Source organism: Pteropus medius, unplaced genomic scaffold (genome assembly GCF_902729225.1).
Source record: "Pteropus medius unplaced genomic scaffold, Ma_sr-lr_union100, whole genome shotgun sequence".
Taxonomy (NCBI): Eukaryota; Metazoa; Chordata; class Mammalia; order Chiroptera; family Pteropodidae; genus Pteropus; species Pteropus medius.
Genome location: NW_024340695.1, coordinates 103,930 through 130,311, shown reverse-complemented (window position 1 = coordinate 130,311; position 26,382 = coordinate 103,930). Strand labels below are relative to the sequence as shown.

At 36.6% G+C, this 26,382-nt stretch overlaps 1 protein-coding gene across 2 annotated transcripts in view; it reads left to right on the top strand.

The window, feature by feature from the left end:
• ARMH4 (armadillo like helical domain containing 4) overlaps nt 1-26,382 on the top strand; it is a 97,262-nt gene that overhangs the window by 16,579 nt on the left and 54,301 nt on the right. For both annotated transcript variants that reach the window (XM_039863767.1, XM_039863776.1), the window contains one exon: nt 19,544-19,801. In XM_039863767.1, the coding sequence (XP_039719701.1) occupies nt 19,544-19,801 (258 nt within the window). The remainder of the gene's footprint in view (nt 1-19,543; nt 19,802-26,382) is intronic.

The following is a 26,382-nucleotide window of genomic DNA, read 5'->3' as shown; positions in this document are numbered from 1 at the left end:
TCAATATGCAGGCTAGGTTGAGAATACTAGTTTAAATGGAAAACTCGAGTCTCCCCACCAGATTTTCTTGGGTGAAAGTTTTAATGTGGATTGTATTTTCATAACAATACTCTGGTTGTTAATGATGGGTTTATTCTCCCTTATTAACATCTGTGGGTTAGTATGTTTCACTGTTTGGAGATAAACAATCTCCTTACCTGTTAAGACTGAGAAATTCATGCCAAATTTCCTTTCCAAGAGATTGGCTTTGAGCATGAAAAAAATGCTTGGAGCACAACTGCACAAACAGGAATACTGGAAATATGAAAAAAGGTCATTTAATTGATCAGCATTTTGGCAGGTGAACAGCTCCTGGCTAGAGGTGCAAAATGTCCAGAGATTTGTAGTGCTGAGTTTCTTAAACTAATCTGGAAGACAGGTAGGCTTTGGGGTACTAAGTTAGCCATGTTTTTGATGCAGTGAAGACAGAATGTGCTGTTATTTTATATTTTGTCTACTCTACAGCATGGAAGGTGGTTCAGCCAGGCTTGCAGCAGACTCTGTTGCAGACTTTCAGGGTAACACTGTGGTTTTCTGACAGAGAAATATGACATTTTAAGAACAGATTGGAGAATTCCATAGTAGAATGCTGGTTTAAGAAAGGGATCAAAGTGAACTCAGAGGCTCACAGCTCTTGCACTCCACATTAAAACAAAAAATCATGTGACTTTGAATTTAGTTTCATATTAACTGTCTGCTCTTCTTGATGCCATCTGGAAAAAGCAGGTTTCCCCAATTTAACCTGAATTAGAGATGACATCTTTACCAAGCAGGGCTCATTAAATCAGAGAAAAAAAATTGTATTTGTGAATAATCCATATTTGAGAAACTGCAATAATTTTCTAAATTTAGTAGACGATGGCAGTTGTATTGAAATATGTTAGAATTTTTTTAACTTGCCTAAGATGTCCTAAGTTTTAGTTTTTCTATACAATTCAATTTCAGCTTCTTTTTGAGAATATGTTTTGTCAGTTTTTGATCTAAGTTATGATCCTTGTCAAAGCTTAGGAAAGACATTTCTGGTCTGAAAATATTCTTTCTGCTACATTGTTGGGCTTAAGACAAGATTTTGAAGGAGCACACCTTTTCTCCTAAATACCAGGGAGTACAATTTATATTTAATTAGTATACGTTAGTAATTCACACTTTTATGCTTGTGCATGTAATCTTCTGAAAGCTGAAGTGACTACACTTATTGGAACCTATAAACCTACTAGATTCCTGGTTGTGTTGGAAGCCTCCATTTCCAATGTATGTTTTTTCACCTTGCCTAGAAATATAAGTGCAGTTTGAGGCTTTGACTGAATGAAGCATTTTAATCCTATCATAGGATTATACGCAGAGAAAGATAATTTATTCTTACCTAGAACAGTGAGTTGTACTATGTCAAGTTATTACCTGTAATGTATTGACAAATGACATACAATTCTCCACTTTAAGATGTGTGTTTATTTAATTACATTATTGAACTCCTCATATGTTATTTTAATATATTCCTTTCCACTGGGGGACAGGAGTACTTCTACAGAGAGCGAGGTATTTTTCTCAATGGGATATGGGCAAGAAACCTGCCCTTATTGGATGCCAGACACCCAAGGAGCAAGAGCTTTTATGAAAATTTCTGAATATTTATCCTTTAAGGAATAATGAATGACCCAAATGAACCAAAACACTGTATATGCCTGACACACTGTCTTCTCTCCTTCTTTATGTCTCTACAGCATAATGACTAAGGGACTGTATTAGTTTCCTAGGGCTGCCATATCAAAGTAAAGTACCACAAACTGGAGAGTCATGCAATAGAAATTTGTCTTCTTGCAGTTTTGGAGCCTAGAATCAAGGTGTAGGCAGGGCCAGGCTCTCTCCAAAGCCTCTAGGAGAATAGTCCCTTGCCTCTTCCAGCTTCCAGTGGCCTCAGGTATTCCTTGGCTTGTGGCACATAACTACGGTCTCTCTCCATCTTCACATGGCTGTATTCCCTGTCTGTGTCTCTGTTCCTAAATGCCCTTTGTTTTATACCACTGGCTATTGGATTAAGACTTACTCCAATAACTTCATCTTAACGTGATTACATCTGCCAATACCCTATTTCTAAATAGAGTCACATTCACGAGCATCATGGGTTGGGGCCTGAACATTTTTTGGAGTGGACACAATTCAACACATAACAGGGGTCTGCTTCTGAGGAGTTTTCCAGCTAGCTCTGAAGGCAGATGTGCTCTGTCTCTAGAACACCCACTTAAGAGGTGTGCATTGGTAGAGAGGGAGAAGTTTTGGAGTGTTTTAGATTTCTTAGTCACTGAAGAAAGCCTGTCTATAAATGCGTAATTGCCGTGTGCCTATTTCAGTAAGTCTTTTACCTTGTCAGCAAAAATGCAGTTTGATTTTTGAAGGGATAATGGTTTACCTGTCACCTTGCCTGATACACTTTACTTTGCTGTATTTTTTTGTTTTTAGGGACTCGATGTTTTCAGGATGACAAGAAATGCATTATACTTATCTCAGGCACAACTCTACCAGGGTTGTATCAGCATCTTTGACATATAAACATGACAAAAGTGTTGTAATTTTTTATTCAAAATAGGATAATGTAAATTACATATGTATAACTACATAAACTAATTCTTAGATATGATCTCTGTAGAGGTCGGTATTCTTTTTTTCTTGTTGAATAGTAATGTCTTTCTCTGCTCCAAAATGGTAACGTAAAATTTCTGATTACTTATGAAAACTTACTTGTAATGTTTTCATTTGGGTTAACTGTCTGATATAAGTATAAAATATTTTAATAGTTATATCAAATGAACTAGGACTGTCAATATTTCTTACTTAAAGAAGTTCTGCTTTCTGTATTTTAGAAATCCAACTGAGGATATCTATTTACTCTAAATAAATCAAACTTTTTTAAGCCTTTTCTCTATTCCTACAGAAGATGGCAATTCATCTGTGCTGTAAAATTGTAACAATTTCGTAGGGTAGAAAGTTATTACTTTAACAATACAATATTCAGGAAGAGCTTTATCGTGAATCTTTTTGTATCTGGTACTGTGTTTCTAAGAACATGTGGGAGACAAGAGTACAAAAGCAGAGGTCGCTCAGATTTTGTGATTAAGGTTTTGGTAATCCTTCCTTATACTTCAGCACTTCCTCTCTTAATGTTTGAAAGTCAATGTCTGGGCCTTCCAGCTAGTGGGAAATGAGAAAGCACTTGGTGCTCGCTATGGTGCTGACCAGAAGACCAGACAGACTTGAAAACAGTGAATTTACTTGGACTCTCCTAAGATGACTCTGGTTAGCTTATTGCTCTTCTGCAAGAGAAGAAATACTAGTGTCTCTATTCTGAAGAAGGTGAATTCTTGATCTGACTGGTCCTATTTAATAACTTTCTGAGTCTTGGGGCTGTATATATATAATCCAGTGCCATTATCTTAGATAATTACCATTTTTTTCATTTCTTTCAAAAGGCCCATTTATTACCAGCTTTATGGAACAAATCTACAATAATTGACTTGCTGGAGAATTACCTTTTTAAACCATATAATGTATGTTATATGTAAGCATTTAACAAAGACCCTTTTAACATATAAAAAGATTTTTAATTCCTAGCATCCAACAGAAAAGTCATGTTTGACTTTTTAAAATATCTTGGTTTTAAAAAACATAAGAACGAATATATCATTTACATTCATTTTTTTCCTTTCTGACTTTTTTTCTTGTTTTTCTAAGACCATTTTGAATGTCCTTATATTTATGTTTTTAAAAACTGCGTTTTTGATGTCTTTTTCCAGCCAGGCAGCACATATAGGGCAGAAGCTGTCATTATTTTGTCATTTGTTGTTTAATCTATTTCAGTGACATTCACTTTTCTGTTTTTGTGAGTGTGTGTCTGTGTGTATGTGCACATCTGTGTGTATGCATGCATGTGTGTGTATATGTGTATATTTAATTTCATGAATGTTTTCTACAGTCCTCCAAGAGCATTTCCAATATATATTTGCAGCACCTCTTAATTTCCTTTGCTGAAGAGATAGTGGTGTTATCTTTCCTTTCTTATCTGGAATTCTCAATTCTGTCTCTGTCCTAGGGATTCTCTCTACTGATAACATAGGAATTTCAAGAGAAATTCTTATTTGAAAAGTATGCTTTCATTTAGATGACTGATATTTTTAGCCGTGTGGTGGCCTCATAGTTGGTATTGAAGTAACATGCTTTGTCTCTTTCTTTATTGGTCAATTAGAAATGAATTGGGGAATGTATTCTTTAAATGGCATCATGGAGAAGTCTCAGAGATAGTTTTCTTCAATAGTGCCACCGAGGATACTTTAGAGCTCATGTAACTTTTATGAGAGAAATGTTTGCTCTTCACCTGCATTTTAATTCACAAAATCAATTTTTTTGGCCTTCCAGTATGTACTTATTTTCAGAGAGTATTTTTAAAAAATTATTTTCTCAATTCTTGTGTAACTTTTCAATTCAGAAAGCAGCTAAAATGGATGAATGAAGAGAAATATTAAAAATCTCATATTGAGGCCATATTAATGAAACCAAGTTTATGTGATTTACCTCTGGGTGCTACTATGTGGAATATAATATTAAAGATCAAGTAGAATGTGGTAAATTTGAACTATCACTGCTATTTACGATACTGTAGTATGAGGTTAAGAGTGTTCACTCTAATTATATTAAGAATGGGTGCAAGTTTTAGCCTTTCTTCTTGGAAATGCTTTGAATTTAATTTTATTTCAATAGCAGAGCCACTAAAATGATACACAAGTGGGGAAGATTTGGAAACGAGTATTCAATGGAATATGTCCCTTGTTTGATTTTAGTAATTAAATAGTGGATCCACCCTCCCCTCACCTGTTCTGGCATAAACAAGAGAATTTGCCAAATATGTTAGTTTTCATCTTTACATCATTTTCAAATATATTATGTGACATATTATAAAACACAGAATTGCTGGTGGTTTTAGTTATCAACTGCTTTTTATGGTATGTCACTTTGTTTTCTTGTCCTGAAATCATCAGACTTTCTTTCGCATTTATGATAAATCTCTGTTCTTAAGAATGCTCTGTAGGAATGTACAGTCAATTATTTAGCACTCAGACTGGTCACCACATGTTTGTTACTAATGCTCACTTAGTCAGTGAGCATTATGAAATATTACCATAAAATCAGTATTATGATATGTTACCATAAAACTTTGCTTATAAATTCTGCTGTTGAGGAAAGAGAACTAAAATTACTCTATTTTCTGAAAGTTATCACTGCTTAGTAAGCTTGCCCTTGGACAATCATGAAATTTATCATAATAATGGCTCATGATGGCAAAAGGATTTGGCTTTGTACATATTCAGAGGTTTTATTTATTCATTCATTTATGTGTGCATTTAATAAGTATTTGGTGATTCAGATTCAAAGAAGTAATGGGAGTAGATCTTGCTCTTTAGGGAGCATAAATTTTAGTAGAAGGGGTAAGACAGATACATAAACAACAGAAATCCAAGGTAGAAGGTAAGAAACTATCACAAAAAAATTACAGAAAAGGGTCTTTGAGGTTTAGAAGAGATAGCTTAGCCCCAGCTTAGAGAAACAAAGAATCAATATTTATGCTTGTGAATCTTGTGTGTGATTGTGTGTGGTGTTTATGTTTATAGAATTGTGTGTGTGTGTGTGTGTGTGTGTGTGTGTGTGTATAGTAATTGTTCTGTTAATAATTAGAAGGAGATAAGTGGTGACAAATCTAAAAATCTGGAAAGCATTCTAAAGTTTGGTGAATAGACACCACACACATCACACTAATAATCAGTTATTTAATAGACATGTAATCAAGCATGTTTTTCTAATTTAGCTTATTGGTTAGATGAATGATTTCTTAAGAATCGTTTTTAATAATAGAAGTGACTGTTTTTCAATGTAGAAGAGGCAACTGGGGGCCCAACCTTGGGCTGACAAATACCTCATTTGTAGGAAACTATCATGTTTCTCTGGAGGAATGTTCAGAACCCCAAGCAAAAAGTTTCGTTCTGAGTGAGTCATCCGGGCTTGTACTCCAGGGCTGAGAATCTCTGTGAGGCCTGGTCCAAGCAGGGGTTTTCATGTGTGGTGGTTTTTATGCATTTGTTGAAGCAAACATGTAGCTTGAAACCACATCAGGGACTGTGGAGATTTCAAAGGCATTTTAGATGTTTGCAGAAAGTTAAGGCTCTTTTTAAGATATAATTTCTGAATATGAGGATAGACATAACTCTCCTTTTTACTAGTATAAACATGAGAATTTTATTGCCTTCGAGTATAAACAATTACAGACCTTAACAATGTATAAAACAACGGAAGGATATTATCGACTGCACATTATCAGGCTGTATTCATGACCTTGAAGTTGTTTTGGCATCAGACTACATCTTAACATGTAGATGTATACATATCCCAAAAGGAAAATATTAGAAGAAATATAATGCATCAATTTGAAAGACCTTACGAGATTTAAAAATTTTTCACATTGGGAGACATTAAATTAGTCCTGAAAGATTTACATTGATTCTACCTGCATTTACCAGTGCCTTTTTTTCTTCAGCCATTCTACCTCTTTCTACATTGTTTGCTACCTCTGGACAAAATATTTTATGGAAATTTCTTTTATAAAAACAGTGTAAAGAACTTCCTAGGTTTTGGTATGAGAAGGAGATTCTTCACGTAGGCAGAGGGCCAGACTCTGCTCCTTCTGGATTTTCTCGAGGTATCTTCTTCACATGCTGAGTCCCATTTCCTGTTAAAACTCTAGCTCAAGCATAGATGGAAAACCCCTTCACTTGTTTCAACTGAAATTAGTAGAAGATTTAAAAATACTTGGCTTAAACCTAAGGGAACACAAAGCACTAAAATCAAGAAAATAAAAGGAACATGAAATAAATCAGGCTCACAAGGTACAAATCCCTCTCTGATCTTACCTTAGCTAACGAGCTCCCAGGGCTCCCATGCCCGGACTTATTCCATGCTCTGTCTGAGAAGGATTTTTATATACTACATCCAAAGTACTGGAACAATTTTTTTTCAGGCATCTTGCCAGGCTTTCTGGCTTCTCAACTCTCAGCTTGTTTCTAGTACAGAGAGTAACTTATTTTCTTCTCCTCGTTCCTGCCCCCATATGGGAGAGCCCAGATCAAGATGTAAAGTTCCTCTAGGGTCCACTACTGAGTATAATGTCTATCTTGATTTCCTGGTTGAAGGACATACCCGTAATCCCTAGGTAATTGACAGCCAGACAACTGTCACGATTAACCCCCATGGGTTCATTCCACCTTTCAGAGAAAATCCCATCTCTGTTAAAGGTGTGGCATGATTCATGTCTAGGCAATATAACACTGTTCTCACCATACAAAAATTACACATTTATGGTAATAGGATCATTCTGTCACATTCTGTAGCAAATAATACTCAGAGCTTTGCCGCTCCATAAACAGAGGGCTTTGAAGTTAAAATTAAAAGAGGACGGGAAGGAGAAACAGAAACAATTCAGCTCAAACTCATCCTCCTTTATGAAGCCTCTCAGAACACCCAGCCCACACTGATGGGCAATATAGGCGACTGGAAAATAGCTCTGGCTCTGGACATACCTGAGTTTAAGTCTTAGCTCCGTCATGAATAAGCATTGTGATCTTGATCAAATTATGTAATTTCTTTAGACTTCAGTTTTACTATCTATGTAAAGCAGGGATATTGGTGTTCCTCCTATGTCTTACTGTAAGAATAAGATGAGATCTTGCATGTAGTAAATATATGCATGACAAGGGGTAAATATATAATAAATATGAATATTTTACATCATTTACCATATAATTAAAATTACATAGAACTTATTATGTACTACTATGTATTAATTGCTATGAAATATTCATATCTTCTTCATGCAACCATGGATCAGGGACCAGATAGACAGTGTAAGTAAGCAAAGAGGAAGGTGCCCAAGACAGTAGAGAGTGGTGAGGGAGATGCAGTAGAGAACATACACTCCCTCTGCTCCAGACAACTGCTGTAGATATTGCCAGGAGAATGCGAGCTCAGTGATGCCAGATCTCAGAATTTTTCCAAGATAAGTTGTAAATTCTGATCTTTATGTGAAATAGTCTGATTTTTGTGTGTTGGGAATCCATTCAAATGTTTGCCTATCCTATTTCATTTTTATGAATATGCACACCACAAATGGATCTGTCTTCCCAGATATTGACTGTCAGTTTGTGCTCTCAACAGAATTCTCCAAAATCTCCTTAAGGGTCAGACCTTTTTGCCTTGTTGTGTCCATGATGGCAGGTAGGCAAATGATGACCTGTGATTGAGTACACCATTTTAGGACCATTACCTTGTTTAATCAATGTGTTTTCTACTTGATTTGCCTAGCTCATTGTTGCTATTGTTTAAAATCTAGTGCCTAATTTGGGCCTGAAGTTGAACATTTCTTTATGTGAACAAAGCAGTGTTTCCCAGTCACATTCTGCTAGAAATTCAGTGGAAATTTGCTTAGGTTTATTGCATCTCTATGTGGGTTGAACATTTTTTCATATTATTTCATTTCCTTCTTGTGGGAATCGATACCAACATCTGTACTCAGGCAGGTAAGGAGAAGTCAATAAAGTTAAGTAATTATTTAAACCCACTTTGAGAAGCCATAGCAGGAGGAAGAAAAAGAAAGACGGAGGAGAGAGATCCTTCTCTAGATACATGATTGGAGTTAATTTGTACAAAGGTCATTTCCCCGGTGCTCCCCTCCCCCAAATATGACAAAAGTATGAAGGTAGATTTTTCTTAAAAAGTTTCTATTAGACTCATTTGAATCATATACATAATATAAATTTAAAAATTATATTGGAGCCCTAGAATGACATTACTAATTTTGAAGAGGAAGGTAATGAATTAAAGTGCTATACAGTTTATTTCTGTTCAGTCGGTTTATCTTGAAGGCTCATTTTGTGCAAGGCACTATGCTTGATCTTGCAGGGCAGGGCAAAAGGAGACTAAGACAGGGCCTCTGGCTTAAAGGAGCTAAATGCGCACAGGTATGATAAAACAAACATGATTCCACAAATTAATATGTAAACCTCATTTTGGGTTAATCGAGTTAAGTATTAAAGTTAGAAGGGGAAATTTACTTTCATATATATTTTTGAAAAATCAATAATCACCCTAACCAACCTGTAATTTATCTTTTGAGTACATGTGGAATTTTATATACAAGTTTTGTATATGTTTGCTTAAAGCAACTATTCCTTTAAGAGTACTAAATTATTGAAGAGAAAGGTTTTATTCTGGATGGTTCAAAATTTATAGATACAATATTAATATAGCTCTTATGTTTCTCTTTATAGCACCCTTGAGAAATAGAGTAGTATTGCTATAGTCTTACTTTCCAGAGGGAAACACATAAAATGTTGTCATCTGAATCTAAAGTGAGTTGTTTAATGAACAGGAGTTAGATTCTAGAGCTTATAATTATTGCTCTAGGGCTGAATCTATTAAGATAACTCAATTTAATTTGGAGCAGGATTTATAGTAGACATTAGAGAACATCAATTATATGGAGTCGAGCCTGAAAAGAGATTATGTCATGACCAGTAAATATGAGGATAGTTATGTAGACTGATCTTTTTGGCTTGCTAACTAGATATAGAAGATGATGTTATCAAGAGTAGAATCCTCTAATTTAGAGAAAGTAATAAGAAAATATTTAAATATCCATGTGAAACGCAGGTTAAATTCAGAACATTTTGCAACTGGTGTTTGAGGTGGACAGATTATCTTGTCTCGAGCTTTTTTCTTTTCTCGGGCATCTACCTTTGAAATATCATTAGGTTAGAATGGAGAAAGTTTCTAATTATTATACTCACTACTATGAGCTATTGGGAAGTTCTGAACTTTAGTAAAAAAATTTTCAAGAAATTTGTACAGAATAATATAGGCATTTAAAAAGGATAACCGAATAAATTAACAGAAATGTTTAAAGCATACTATTTAATGAGCAATAACATTTAATATTTTATCTAATTTAAAAATACAGCCCAGATTACAGATACCCTTGTGAGTGTTCGAAATTGAAGAATTTGAAAGTGTCGTTTGGACCCACTTCATATATAAATGATATCAATAATTTTGAAAAGCACATTATTTGGATTTCAGCTTCTGATGAAGACTCTGATGGACTCTGTCATAGCAAAATGACTAGATCTTGGGTAAAACATATGTTTTAATGCATCATTGGGATTGCAGATTGTCAGAAAAATCTCCAAGGACTGTGCTTTTTAGCTTGACTCATCCCAAATGGGAGCTGAAACCCAAGCAGTGAGCTGTAAGGAGTAAGCAAATTGGAAATGTGAAGGTGCTCTAGGAGAAATAGCAATATCAGGAGGCTACACTTGAGCGAGTAGCAAGAAGAGGGACCTGTATAGAAATTCCCACGTTAGGCCTATGTCTTCGAAAGGGGAATAAAATTGTTCCCGGTCTGTAGTACAACCTGACTCTCTACGGAAGCAAATGTAAATCCCCTTTGGAAAAAATGGAGATCCATAGATTTCCCACAGATTAAAATAAAATAAATATGAGTTTGTAATAAAAGATCAACCAACTAACGAGGAAACAAACAGCCGTGACTGAGAGTCAGCAGAAAGGGCAGATAACTGATTGGCCTATTCCCTACTCAGGACCTTAGATTCTAAAATTATCAGAATAGAATATAAAATAATCATTATAAAAGGTAAGAAAGAAAAGATGAAATCCCCAAAATGAGCAAGTAATAAGAGGCTAACAAAAATGAATTGTTGGGGAAAAAACTCTGAATAATTAAAAGATTAAATAGCAATAAGAGAGAGTTAGTGACCTGGAAGATCAGTTTGAAGACATTATAAAGAGCATAGCACTAAGAGAAAATGAGTGAGACAACATGAAAGAAAAGTACTGAGAAAGTGGAACAAATTCAAATATATCCATAATGAGAATAAATAAGGGGATTAATATGATGTTAGCTTTGGGTTTCTTGTACATGTCCTTTATCCACTTGAGGAGGTTTTTTTCTTTTCTTAGTTTGCTAAAATTTTTGTTTGTTTGTTTGTTTGTTTTTTGGTCACAAATGGATACTGGATTTTTTCAAATGCTTCTTTTGAATCTATTTTTCTGCACCTACTGAGATGATTATATGGTTTTTCTGTTTATATGAAGTACACTGATTGATTTTCAAATGCTAAAACAGTTATATTTCTGAGATAGGCCCAACTGGCCATAATGTATAATCCTTTTTATGTATTGGATTCGATTTGCTAAAATTTTCAAACAAAATAAAATTTAAGACAAAATGCATTAATAGACATGTATAAAATACTGTACCCAACTGTTAGAGAATATACATTATCTTCAAGCACATATGGAGTATTTACAAAAACTGACTATGTACTAGTCCATAAAGCAATCTTGATGAATTTTAGATAATTGATACCATACAGGCTACATTCCTGATGGCTATTTAATTCAGTTAGAAATTAAAAATTAAAAAGATAAATTGTTCTATACCTTTAAAAATTAAGAAAACCCTTCTAAATAACATATATCTAAGAAGAAATCATAATATAAAATGAAAATAATTAGAAATGAATCATAGCGAAATACATTAAACCTTCTAAGATGATGTTAAAGAGTATTTAAAGGCAGATATTTAGCCTTTAAAGTTTCTATAAAGCCTGAAAGTTAATGAGCTGAGCAGCCTCTACCTTAAGCTATAAAAAAAAGAACCCCAAAGAAAATAAAAGGAATGAAGTAATAGAAATTATATTTTATTATTTTATTTTTTTATTTCATTAATTCATAATTACTCGATGAATTTTTTGTAAAATTTGTATGGAAGAGTAAAAGCCTAAGGAAGAAGAAGTTGGAGAAGAGGGCGCCTGCCCTACTAGATATTAAGACTGATAAAGCTCTCGCTCTTTCTGTATGTATATAGACAGTGTGGTCAGGGATAATTAAAATGACTAGTGGAACAGAATAGACAGCACTGAAACAGACACACTCCTGCAGGGGGTCCTTGATATGTCATAGAGATGGCACTGCAGAGCAGAGAGGAAAGCATTTTTTTTTCTCCTAATAGTTCTGGTTGTCCATATGGAAAAAAATTAAATAAGGTTGCATGTAACATGATACACAGTCAATTACATATGGTTTAAAAACATGTGAAAGGCAAAACTGAAAAATTAGAGAAAAATTAGACTTTTTCAGAACTAATGATGCAGGAGGATTTTTTTAGTTCTGACACAAAAATTGCTAACCATAAAAGAAAATATTGATAAATTCAGCTATGTTAAAGGTAAAAACTTTTATAAGAAGATACTAGAAAGATAGTGAAAGTGCAACTCCAAAAACTAGAAAAGATACTTATAATACATGTAATTGATAAGTGTCAGTGTCCATAATAGAAAGAACTCAAAAGAAATCAATAAGAAATGACAGACAACCTGAAAGAAAAAGGAACAAACATAGAATAGGCATTTTACAGAGATACACAAACATATAAGATACACAACCTCCTAAGTAATTAGGGAAATGTAGATTACATCTACAGTGGCATATCATTTTAAACACACTGAATTAAAAAAGCTAATGTTTGACAATATCGAAGGTTAGTGAGGATGTGGAGCTAAGGAAGTTCATCTAGACATTATTTAGAGTGTTGAACATTTGTATTCCTTTTGACCTAGCTGTTACACTTTTAGGAATACGAGAGTGTTTATAGTAGCACTATGCATAACAGCAAAAAGATTGGCAACAACTTAATAACGCAAATGTTTATTGACACGAGGATAAAAAAGTAAATAGTGACATAGTTCCATAATGGAACACTATGAATCAGTGCAATTAACAAGCTAGTGTTTTGTAAAAGGTGTGTGAAACTTAAAACCATAATTTTGAGTGAAAAAAATAAGTCCCAGAAAATAACATTCAGTATTTTTTATGACATTAACAGGAAGAAAATAGTTAAGATAATAGAAGAATATGCAAATAGATGCAATAGTGTTAGTAATAATCCAATTCTTAAGTTAAATGGTGAGGTCTCTGGGGTTCATTTCAGTATTAAGCTTAATAATAAATATTGTGTATCTTTTCTTTTCTATATATTTATTATTACTTGATGAAAATGTAAAAGCACTTAGCTGGAAGGAATATTTAAGGTTTTAGAAATGAAACGAAGTTCTCCAAATTCTAAGTCCGCTTAAAGTTGTTGAATTTTGTGGTCATTATTTCAGAAACTTCTGGGGTTCCTCAACCCCTTCTGATCCCAGAGAGCCATCTGCTGGAGAATTGCTTCATGTCTGCAACACAAGTTTAATTTTTTCTTTTCTGAATTTTAAGTTTTGAGTCCAATTTGATGCCCAAGTTAAAAAAAAATCTGGAAAATAAAAGCTGTGCCATCCCTAGGGCTTTTGATCGTTCTTCATCTAAGAAACCGTTTTGCTAGAGTGGCTTTTGATTATATTGGTATAGGTGTTCCCTGGAAAACACATTCCAACAAACGTTTCTTCTTTTATAAATATGTCACTGGGATGTGTCAGAGCCATTCCCTTCTGAGGGGCTGGGAGAGAAACTAATACCTGCTCAGCCTTTGCCCAGCAAAGCCACTCTGTCCTTTTTCATTGCTATCCTTCCTCTTCTTCATGTGCTAATTTATTTACCTTAGACTTAATTTAAAACTTTGTAAAGGAAAGAAAAAGGCCACTTAAAAGAGAGATTTGACATTTTAATGAATGAATAGGCAAAAGACAAAGATTCAAATTAATCAATGCTATTCCAAAGAGATAGTTCAAGCAAAATTCTCTTCTTCCTGTCAGTCAAAGAGAGACAGGTTATGTTGGGGAACAAGATTTACTGATGGGGTTCTTCCAATTCCCATTATTGGGATGGCATAGTCTCAACCAAGGGTTCCTCTCTGACTCAGTAATCCTCTGGGAATGCTAGCTATGTCTTTATCTTCTGGAAATCTAAAAATGTCTATACTGTGACAAAATGGAATGAGAAACGGCATTTTTCATGGGAACTGCCTATGAAATGGACACTACACTTAGTAGCAGAATCAGATTACTCAGGTTGGGATTATAGGGCAAATTTTCTCCCATGTCTTCTATTGATTTTTATTGAGAGTTAACACATGGTCCTGGACCTGAACAAAATTAAAACTTAGTTTTGGTAACCTTAGGCAGAAATGTTTGCAATAAATAAAGAAAATAGGCCTGACCTAGGGAGTCAAAAATTCCAGATTTAACAAAACAGTTTGAAGCCCTGCTGTGATACTCGAGCACCCAAGGCAGTTTTATCACCAGCCAACTAAGCTGTAAGTAAAATGGAGCTCAAAAAACTCTCTGTTTAGCCAACAATATAAGTTTGGAGGACAATGCCTACAAAGCACTTTGAGTTCCTTAGCAGAAGAGCCCCATGTAAGTACAAAGTATTGTTATGGGTTATGAAACAGCTGTCTATCAGAGTCCTTCTGATAGGGTGTTTTTAGAGAGAGACTACTCCCCGGTTTTATTGTCAGACTTGGAGTTAGACATCTTATGCCAGGCATTTCAGGACAGGGAGGAGGAGAAGGAAGGCTCTACCATGGTGGGAGAGATTATGATATAAGAGGTATGTTGACTTAAGCAATGTCCTCTGAATCACACCACGAAGTAGCACCCTTTCATTGGCCTAGACTTTCTTAGATGTGGCCCGCTTTTCAGGATGTAAAAGGATGGAGTAAGATGACTTTTGAGGTCCCTTGCATTATTTTTATAGCTCTATACTTATTTTTTTTTCTCAGCTTTATTGAGGTATAATTGACAAATAAAATTGCAAGATACTTAAAGCATACAGTATGGGGATCTGATGTACATACATTGTGAAAGGACTCCCAGTGTCGGATTAATGAGCACATTCACCACCTCACATATGTACCTTTTGTGTGTGTGTGTGTGTGTGTGTGTGTGAGAGAGAGAACATTTAAGTCCTACTCTCTTAGCACATTTCAATTATATGATACAGTGTTATTAGCTGTGGTCACTGTGTTTTACATTAGATTGTCAGACCTTATTTATCTTGTGGCAGAAAGTTTGTATTCTTTTACCAATCTCTCCCTATTTCCCCAAGCACCCCTAGCCCCTGACAATCAGTTTTCTACTCTCTGTTTTTATAAGTTAGACTTTTCTTTTTGATTCCACCTGTAAGTGATACCATGCAGTATTTTTCCTTCTCTGACTTATTTCACTTAGCATAATGCCCTCCAGATTCATCCATGTTGCAAATGACAGGATTTCCTTCTTTTTTTAGGGCTGAATAATATGGCATTATATTTGTATGAATATATGTGTATACCACATCTTTATCTCTTCATTCATCAGTGGACACTTGTTTCCATATCTTGGCTATTGTGAATAATACTGCTATGAACATGGGAGTTCAGATATCTCTTTGGGATAATGATTTTATTTCCTTTGGATGTATACCCAGAAGTGGGATTGCCAGGTTGTATAGCTCTATACTTTAAAGAGTAGGAATTAATTGAATGCATTGAGGACCAAGTAGAAGTTGTCCTTGGTGGGTGGTAGTGGTCAGAAGACAATGGTTCAGTGATGAGAGCCGAAAACTCAGGACTCAGAGGTCTGGCTTTGCTTTTGCATTCCTTGGGGATCAGTATTATATTGTCACAATTATCCGTCAAGTACACCCTCTTAAGTTTGTGGAGAGGAAAAGTAACTAAAAATGATTTTATGATGCTTTAAAAAGAAATCATTTTTAGTCTATGACCAATTTCTGTCTACAGGAGGAAGGTCAGCAAAGCCATCAAATAGTCTTGATCCGTGATAGTTTTCTCCATAATCCAATGATCCTATTACTTTTTCTGTATCCAACTTCCCCCTCAACCTCTCATTTATGAGTCCCTGGTCCATCATTTTTTCCCCTCCAGCTCTTTTGAGTTATTATTTACATGTAACACATGTAAGTTTAAGGTATATATTGTGAAATGATTACCACAATAAAGTTAGTTAACTTTCATTCCCTCACATAATTACCTTTTTTTTTGTGGTGATAACATTTAAGATCTACTCTCTTAAATAACTTTCAAGTATATAATACAGCAGCAATCCCCAACCTTTTTGGCACCAGGGACTGGTGCTCCTATGAGAATCTAATGCCTGATGATCTGAGGTGGAGCTGAGGAGGTGATGCTAGCTCTGGGGAGCAGTTGCAAATACAGATGAAGCTTTGCTTGCTGGCCCGCCATTCACCTCCTGCTGTGCAGCCTGGTTCCTTGTAGACCACAGCCCAGCACCAGTCTGTGGCCCAGAGGTTGGGACCCCTGTAATACAGTATTGTTAATTGTAGTCACCATGCTGTACATTAGATATTAGAACTTATTCATTTTATTGCTGGGAGTTTGTACCCTTTGCCTAGTCCATTTTTATAATCCCTCTCTTCACACATAATCAACTACCTCTGTCCCCCACCGTCCCCAGTTGAGCTCTCCTAGCAAAATTTGCCACTGGTTAAATCTCTCTGTCTACTCAACCCCTTTACCCACCTCCAGAAGCTAAATGTGGCTAGAGAAAAACCCACAACCATTTTAATATAGAAAAACACACAACCATCTTAACAAGTCTCACTTTAAATTTATTATGCCACATTTTAAGTGGGTCCATAGGGCCGCCTGGCAGTTATACCACATATGCCAAGAGAATTCACTCACTCATTTTTCAAGATGACTATTTCACACTTTCTCCTCTCACTTCAGACCACCAACATTTGTCTTTTCCTCTGCAGTTTTTTTCATTTGACCAAGAAAATAAAAGAAACATGAAGGTAACTTTCACATAGTCCCATCACCAGTTCTGCCCTCCTGCCTGCACCTGTGCTCGCTGCAGCGGAGTGGGCCCCTGAGGCAGCCCGTGCCCTGGCCTGCATTCCCTCGCAGTCATAACAAAGAAGCCAACCTTACGTAGTGGCCACTGTGTGCCAGGCTTCGTTCTAGATACCTTATGTATTAACTAGTAATACTTATGTATTAACTTGTAATACTCACAACGGTCCTGTGAGATAGGAATCATACCAGTTTTACAGACGAGGCCACAGAGGCACACCAAAATTCAGTAACGTCCAAAATCACACAGCCATAAGTTGATGATTTCGGACAGCTTTTGTCAAGGTCACTAATGACCTCCGAAATGTCAAAGGCAGAGAGGTAACGTCAAAGCCAGAGGGACATTCTCAGTTCCCACTGAGCCTTTCAGAAGTGTCTCACTCATTCCGCTTCCTTGACATCCCATTCCTCTTGGTGTTTCTACCACCTCAGTGGTCTCCTCTCTGTCTCCTTTGCTGCATCGCCCTCTGCTGGCCAACCTCTACACGTCCGATTGCCCAGGGCTTGGGCTGGACAACTTTTCTTTCTATCCACACTCATTCTCTTGGGGATTTCAGCCAGCCCGAAGGCTTTAAATATTTATAAATTGATGACTACTAGATTTTTATCTCTAGCTTTGACCTTCCCTAGCCTTCCATCGCTTCCATTTGAATGTCGTAGGCATAGCAATCACACAATTAATGTGTTTCAAATAAAATTCTTGATTTTGCTCGTATCCTTTAGTTGTTATTTTTAGGAAGTCGGGGTCTTCCTTCCACATCCCACATTGTAATTATCAGGAGGGCTCTACCTTCAAATTACATCCCAGGTCTGACCACCTCTCTCCACTTCCAGTCCTACAGCCTTATCCAGAGCACCACCATCTAGTCTCTGAGTTTTGAAATAGCCTCCTAATATGTCTCCTTGCGTTGTCTCTGGTTCTGGTACAGCCTGTCCTCTACCCTGCATTCAGAGTCATTCATTATATTTATACATCAGATCCGGCCCTTCCAACTCCTTTTTCTTATTTCCTAGATTTTCTCTTTCCCTCCCCGATGCCCAGCCTAGTCTTTGCCGTTCTTTGAAAACCATAAGCACACTTCTGCCTCAAGGCTTTTGCCCTCTGTTCCCCGCTGCTGGGAATGCTCTTCCTAAATTAGCCTAAATTAAACAGGAGAATTCATTATTTCGATATGATCTCTGTTCAAACTTTACCTTATTTGAGAAGTTTTCCTTGATCTCTCCATCTAAAATAGCAGTGCCTGGCATTTTCTATCTTCTTGCCGGTTTTAGTCAGAGTGTAATGTTGTATCATATGTCTGTTTGCCGTATGTCTCCATGAAGGCAGAGATATTATTGCTCTGTTCCTAGTGCCTGGAACTAGGTACTTGATAAATATTGTTGACTTTTTGCAATAGTGACAGGTATTAAGTCCTACAAAGTTAAAGGACAGGAATGAAAAAGATTAGATGTAATACTTTTTTTAAAGTAAGAAAAATAAAACCTGTAAAAGATGGATAAAAAGGGGTATATGTGGAAGATGGTCTAGAAGTGGAAGAGGAGAGTCTCAGATTCCTTAATGTCTTCGTGGGTGCATCCATGCTTAGGGTGGGGACCTGAAGTATTTCTAGAAATTTAAAATTGGCAAAACGAAATAGAATTGGCCATCTTATGTTCCTTAAACCTACTCCACTTGAAGCATTGAAAATGACAAATTGTAAATTTAAGTTATGATAGTAATAATAATGATTTTTCCACGTGTTCCTTTTCTGAGTGTCTTTAATCATTATTCCATATCCCAGTACTCTTTATTTTTTTAATTATTTTTTAAAATTAATTAATTTATTTTTTATGGTGACATTGGTTAATGAAATCTGGTAAGTTTCAGCTGTACCTTTTAACAGTAAGGCATATATATATATTGCATTGCGTGTTCACCTCCCATAGTTAGATTTCTTTCTGTCATCACATATTTGACCCCTTTTACCCCTCCCCTCTGGTAACCACTAGTCCTAGTGCCTTTTAGAGTTAGACTGAGAACATTGATGTAATTGTTTCCAGTTTCTTGGGTCACTCCTCCGTAAAGAGAACAGTTCCAGGAGTGGATTTATCCACCTCTCGCTTAACATTGCTGTGAGTTCTACTCACTGATGTGGAACAAGAATGGAAAGAAAATCATGCCAAAATAATAAATTCTCTTCCTTAGTATTATAAGATATAAAAGGATTGAGACAGTTCCTTTAATCTTCGTTAGTATTTCAGCGTGCTTTCCAACAGATAAATCTTTAACGACCTCCAGAAGACAAGAAGGGGATGTTTCCTACCCTCTTGAATATAAATACACCTAAGGAAAATTCAAATAAACATGATGACTCCAAATAAATATGATGCTTAATAATCATCTGACCTAACTGTGATTTTGAAAGTTTAAAGCGTAGGTGAATGGCGGGCACAGAATCCTGCAAAGCTCACATCACCCAGCTTGGGCCATAAAATTGTGAAAGGCCAAGCATGATTATTTTGTAGCCTTTAGGTTATTTCAAAAGATTTGTTTGTAGGCATTCACTGCATTACTTCATTTCTCATTGACTTCTTTTTGCCCAGAGGGAGAAGAAGATGAGGACGAGGAGGACGAGGAGGAGGAAGATGAGGAGGAGGAAGATGAGGAGGACGAGGAAGAAGACAAAGGCACAGATTCCCTGGATGAGAGCGTGGATGGCGACGCCGAGCTGCGTGGGTTTACTGTCCCTGGCCTCACATCACAGGAACCTGGCTTGGAGCAGGAAAACATGGACCTTCTGGAGGGAGCCACCTACCAGGTGCCAGATGCCCTGGAGTGGGAACAGCAGAATCAGGGATTGGGTAAGAGTCGTGGGTATTTCCCTTTCCCTATTCCCACCCCTTCTTTCACGTTTCTCAGGTGACAGCTTTCTTTCCTTGGTATTGATTATGGAGCAAAGTGGATTTTCAGTTTTTGTTTATGGATGGTTGGTTCATTTGGGAAAGAGTTATCAGTTTTTTCTTCAATATGTTTATATTTAATCTTTTAAATAGCCAAGCTCCAACCACTAAGAGCACAGTTCCCTAATTTTGGAAGGAGTTCTGTCTTTCTTTCCCAGCTGGAACACAGCTGTAGGCTTTGGGAGGACTTCCAACTGCAGAGGAAATGTGTGTAACCAATATGCTGGTCTGCAGTCAGAAAGCAAATTTATCTTGTCACCCTCTGTCCTTTTAGAATTTACTTCCTCAAGGGAAATTCTTCCCTGGCTTCTGGCTTCTGGGCAAGCTTTCGGCAGTCCGATGACTTTTCTGTTCATTCTGATAGTTGTGTTTTTGTGAAACAGAGTCTCATTTTAGCAGTCAGTGTCCAGAGAGCCCCATGCTTACTCTCTTTTGTGCGTAGCCCGCATTTTAAGTGGGAGACTCCTAGGATGCAGGCTGACCCTAACTTGGCATCCTCTTCTCTGTCAGAGGGCAGCTCTCCTGTCTGTCTACCCTTGGCTTTTTCAGAAGAGACACTGCTAAGCTCTGGGCGATTCCTTGAGGCCTCAGTCTCTTGACCTGAGGTGAAGTGACCTCTATTCCCAAAAACCTCCCTCCACCCAGTTCTCTTAGTCTTTAACAGCTGGGTCCATTTATAATCTTCAGTGCAACAGAAGTTAGGTTTAAGAGTCATATATGGTGCAAGCAATAAAGATACTTGTTTCAGACTGTGAAAAACAGTCATATTAGTTTTTGGGGATTTCATTGAAAATCTGGGTGTCGGTTTGGGACTTTGCTCTGGAATATCATACTTAGTATGCCTTGGTGCCTGGTTGAAACTTCCAATTTCGAATCCTATTACATATGATTTCCTAGAGATTGTTCTCCTCTCCTCCCATGAAAACTCTCTTTTAGATCAGTGGCGAAGAAAGTGTGAGTGCATTAAAACAAGTCTGGGATGGGAAAATTAACAGCATCTGTTTATTGCATGATTGGGTAGCTTAGAACAACCTCTTTTTTGTTTTTAAAGCTCAAACTGGAATTGGTAAAATCTTTAAAGGTTTGCAATCAAAAGAGGAACCCTTTTCATAATCTCTAGAGCTAAAGAAGCATGCAGGAGGTTGTTTAATGCCATCTTTTTTTCTTTTATAGAGGTCTTTGTCCTTTAAATTTGGTTAATCGGTTTATCCAACACACCTATCTAAGCACTCACTATCTCCTTGGCACTTTGTATGGCATTAGGAACACAGAGGAAAACAAAACAGTGCCTTTTCTTGTTTAGAGCGGAGCCCATTTCATAAAGATTTCATAAAGATTTCAGAGTGAGTTTTATAATGAAAGTAGGTTATAAGAGGGCAGGGCAGAAATGTAGAAGGGAGCCATTTCTATTAGCTTGGAGTGTGCAGAGCTGTCACTTGTAGGATGCATAGGTAAAAGATAGCTTTCAGGGATAGGAAGCCAAAGAAAGAATATGCACAAAGGTGTTGGAGGGATGAAAGAGCATGGCGCATACATATGGGTTGGCCAATACATTGTTTTTTATCAAATTTTTTCTTATTATAATAATTTATCATTTCCCTAGATGTCTCTTACTTTTTACTGTCATTTCTTTTCCTGATAAATTCATTTCGTCCACACGTCCTTAGCATCGTGAGTTTTCTGGAAACCAAAACAAGAACAAATCTTTCGAGTTGTTTTTTTCTCACACTGTTGAAAACTGTGTTTGAGTAGTGTCTGGGTCTAGAATTTTATTAGCTAATCAGCTTTTTCTTGGATTGACAGGAGTATCTCCTCGTACTCAAAACCAGTAACAACTTCTGGATCAATATTAATTGATAGTTTCCTAAATACTCTCAGATTAGATAAAATAAAGGAAAACCGCCCCTATTTGTGATGAATTTTGTGGTAGGTAGAATAACAGCTCCCTAAAGATGTCTATACCCCAGTCTTTTGAACCTGTGAATATGTTACCTTACATAGCAGTAAGGACTTTGCTGGTATGATTAAGGGTCTTGAGATGGAGAGGTTATTCTGGATTATCTGGGGGGTTGGGTGGGGAGCAGTATAATCACAAGTGTCCTTAAAAAGAGAAGGTAGGAGGGTCATAGGTGGAGAAGATGTGATGATAGAGGCAGAGGTCAGAGTGATGGCTGTGAGCCAAGGAATGCTGGCAGACTCCAGAAGCTGGAAAAGGCAAGGAGATGGATTCTCCTCCGAGCCTCTAGAAGGAATACAACCCTGCTGACACCCTGATTTTAGCCCCTCAAAACCTATTTCAGGCTTTTGACCTGCAGAACTGTAAGATAATGAATTTGTGTTGTTATGAGCCACTAAGTTTGTGGTAATTTGTTACAGCAGAAATAAGAAACCAATACAGATTTCAATAAGCATTTTATAAGCAGCATCATTTTAGAAAGCAGAGATGCATGGTAGCTGTAGTCAAGAGTGTGAACATTGTAAAACTAAGTAGTTATTCCTTAATGAATCATTAAAAATGCAAACATTGGGATCCTTTAAAAAGCAAACTTATTTAGTACAGTAACATTTTAATTGGCCATATTCTCCATTCCTATTTTTAAGTGGGTGGTTTTTTTTTTTTTAGAGATTGTCATATTCTATTTCACAATATGAATGGTATTCCAAAGCAAATGCTAAAACCCGTATAAACTTTGAAAAATGAACAGATTGAAGTAGGTAGTTGGGACTGGCTAAAAATAATGCAGATTCTATGAATAGATTATAGTTTTGTTTCCTGTGAAAAGCAGAAAACTTAGATGACTTTCTAAGGCAAACAGTAGATTCATAGCTTCAAATTCTCTGCTCTTCTGAAGTTTTCTGCATTGTCACTTACTCATTGTCTCTAGCTTTGAAACGAAAGAGCTCATCTTCTTGATCTTGCTGTTGGAAGGTGACTGTGGAATGAACTGTACGTGTTATCAGGATATAGAGAATCAGGAGTGAAAGTTCCATGTTACGGTTGAAGTGGATTGATTAATTGGTAAAATGCCAGTAGCATACAGGAAGCTCTTTATTCACATGTGCAGAATGAACTTCTTTTTTGATCTAATAAGTTTATTTTCAAATTTATTGGCAAGAAACTGTACAGAAAGCAGATACTTGACCACATTCCTTCCTATCCTGTTACCATGATAAATCACACAATCATCCTTTTTTAAAGTACAAAGTCAATATGACCAAAGTTGAGTGAGCATATCCATTTTAATGTTTAAACATTTCCAGTGTAATTAGTACTTGGAGACTTTTTCCTTTTAACATTCCTTTTTGCATATCTGTTAAGATGCTTTAGCTACAGGTAGCAGAAACCTTAAATTGGAGTAAAGAGTAAAGAAGTAAATTTTCTCTCAAAACAAGAAGTCTAGAGGTAAAACACTCTTGGGTCAGTTGACTCAGTAGCTCAGCTTTCATCAGTGACCCAAGGTTTTCCCATCTTGCTGCCCTGTGGACTTCGCCCCCAGGCTGGCTTCCTTATAGTTGCAATGGCTGCAGCAGTTTTAGGGGTCACACCCAGACAAGACATTGTCCAGGGGAAGAAGACTGTTTTTTCACTGTGTTTCTTTTTTAAAAGTAAGGAAACCTTTCCAAGAATTCCCCAGTAGAATACTTCTTGCCTCTAATTGGCCAAGGTCAGGTCACATGCCCATTTCTAAACAATCATTGGTAAGGGGAATTTGATCACATGACTGGGTGGGTGTTAATCACCATGCCTATTACCCATGATTTCTGTGTTTTTCTGTTTTCTTCTCTTGTAGGTGATACTTATCCATGTCTCTTTTATCCTCTAGGCATCCTATTAGTGATCTTATTAAATTAATATCTTTATTTTATATATATTTTGAGTTCTTGAGTTCTGAATGAAGGCCTGAGGTTGGTATTGTTCCATTTTCTTCATCAGGAAGAGACCATTTTTGGAAAATTTACAGTTTGGTTGATGTTCTGGTTGGATAAGTCTTCCAAAAGCCATCAATTAGTTAAGAATTATTATAACAGTCTTCATTTTTTCAAAAGCCTGTACCTAAAATTGGAATGGAGTCTTGATTTAGGAAGTGGAATATTTTTCTCTGGAGGTCTTTAAAAAACCTGATAAATATTCAATTAACAGTTTAGGGATGTTTGTGGAAAGCAGAAGAATGAAGAGCACTCATGTATCTATTTTTTTCACCAGATATTCATTGAGCACCTACTAAGTGTGTGCTGTATATTGTGGAAATGCTGAGAGGCTGAATTGTAGAGAGATTAATTACCATGGGGCAGGGAATGGTCCCATAGATATGAGGTCAGAGGCCAAGCAATTCCACAATGGGGAACTGACACATCACTTATAAATAGGGATTGCTTCGAGTGGGCAACCATCTGTGAGGTGTGACTTCAGGGGTGCTTTATCCAATCCCTTAATTTATACCACCCTTTCTGCCTTACCATGGTGTCTGCTTTCAATATTAGACACTTCCTATGGATTGAGATAATGTATGTTGAGAAGGCCTTAGAAAAATGCAGATCTGCTATCCGGGTAGATAATTCATTAAGATATTATCATTTATTTCTTATTATTAATTTATCACGTTCAGGAGCTGGTGATTTAGTATGATTTGAAGATTAAAGAGAGAGGAACACAGGACAAATGCGTTTTGAATTGGTAGGAAGGTAGGATGAAGGGCAGGTAAAGGGCGTGGTGGCTGGACCTTATAGAAACTGAACACTTGACTGTGAGAAAGTCAGACCCTTAGCCTCAAAACATGTCAGCTCTTCTCTTTCTGTTCCTTGTTCTCTTCTTCTTATTCTTTTAAAACACTTAATGTGTAGCTAAGACTGAACAATTAAATATAGGGCAACATGGGCTGTGGCAGCAAAGAAAAGAAGCTCCGTAAAAGAATAGTGGGAAGTGTGAGATTTCAAAGAACTCTTCATTGCAACAAATGTCAGTGTATTTTGATGTATAACATGTTAAGCTGTGGATTAAAAGGTTGCTCAGGAAGCTACTGGGCTAACATAATTAAATAAGTGTATAAAAGGAGAGGGAGGAATGAAACCTCAATCCAATGTAACCAGCACAAAGTGAGTAGCAGATTGGCCAAAGTCCCCAGACAAGTGGCTCTCAATGGTAGGCGCACTGCACTCATCTAGAGAGCTGTAAAAAATACTGATGTCTGGGTCCTACCCTAGAGGACAACTGTTCTAGATGGAATCCATTGCTCGTTCCCTTGGGATGGGGCAGCTTCTGATTATGTAGGAAGATGGAGAAAGAAGATTTTAAAAAGTCTTTCTAATGACAGCTAAATGTAATATAGTATACTGGATGAGAACTTGCAACAGAAAAAGGGCGTTAGGTAAAAACTAAGGCAATATGAATAAATTATGGTCTTTAGTTAATAAAACAAAATGTTTCTATCTTCTATGAATGGAATCCCCATTAGTGATTTACATTGCTTTTCATGATCTTTTGTGTATTGGATTAGTGTGCCTTAAAGAAAAATTCAGCTTTTTACAATCACATAGAGATAATATCTGTGCTTTAATTTTCCCAGAAATCCCATGGTCACGTTACAGACTCCTAACTCTGGACCACGGAGGTTTGTATCCAGACTCCTGCATCTGGGATGCCTGAGCATCTCCCGGTATGAGTTCCATGGGTGAGCATCTGCCGGTTACCTGGGGTTCCTTTCTATCCTGAGATGGTACCCAAGGTGTCTGGATTTGAGAGTAATGCCATTCACTCTTTCTTTGGAAAGAACTGAATTACTTTTCCTACACAAAAGGAAAAGACTTGGGTGCTGAACTTTTTCACATTAGGCAAGACGCCCTGGTGGCCAGAGTTTAAATTAGAGATTGTGATCCCCGCCTCTCTTTGCTTCATGAAGATGAGCAAATAAGAGAAATTAGGTCTGCAGAGGAGGATACCTTCCAGGTCCAAGATATTATTTCTTCATAGCTCTTTCCATTTAAGCTCTTGCTTGCTAGCAAATTAGTAGTAGTTGGGGATTTCTAGGGGAGAAAAATATGTCCCTATGCCTGTGGTGAAAGATTCAACAAACTCAAGAATTTAATAGGTTTTAAAAATGCATTTATTGCTGTGTTTTCCATTTATTTTATTTTTATCCTGTTGTGTTGTCATTTTTTTTTTTTGTCAGAAGCCTTAAATCCTCTTTTTAGCATGGTGTAGGTTATAAATAGTTTAAATACTTAGAAATTAATGGACTTCCTTCCTGCTGCCCATTTCCAACTATGCTTGCAAAGTGTACTGAAGACCACAAATATAGAAATTTATATGAACCAAAAGTCAAAAAGAGAGCAGGCCATGCCTAAAGAAAACCAGGTGCTGGCTTAAAAACACTTTAATGTACTCTGTTTTTTCCTTTCATTTTGATGTTCATGACACTTCTGATGAATGGTTCTGTATATTGGCTATAGCCAAACTTTTGTGTTCCTTTAACATAGGAAATGTT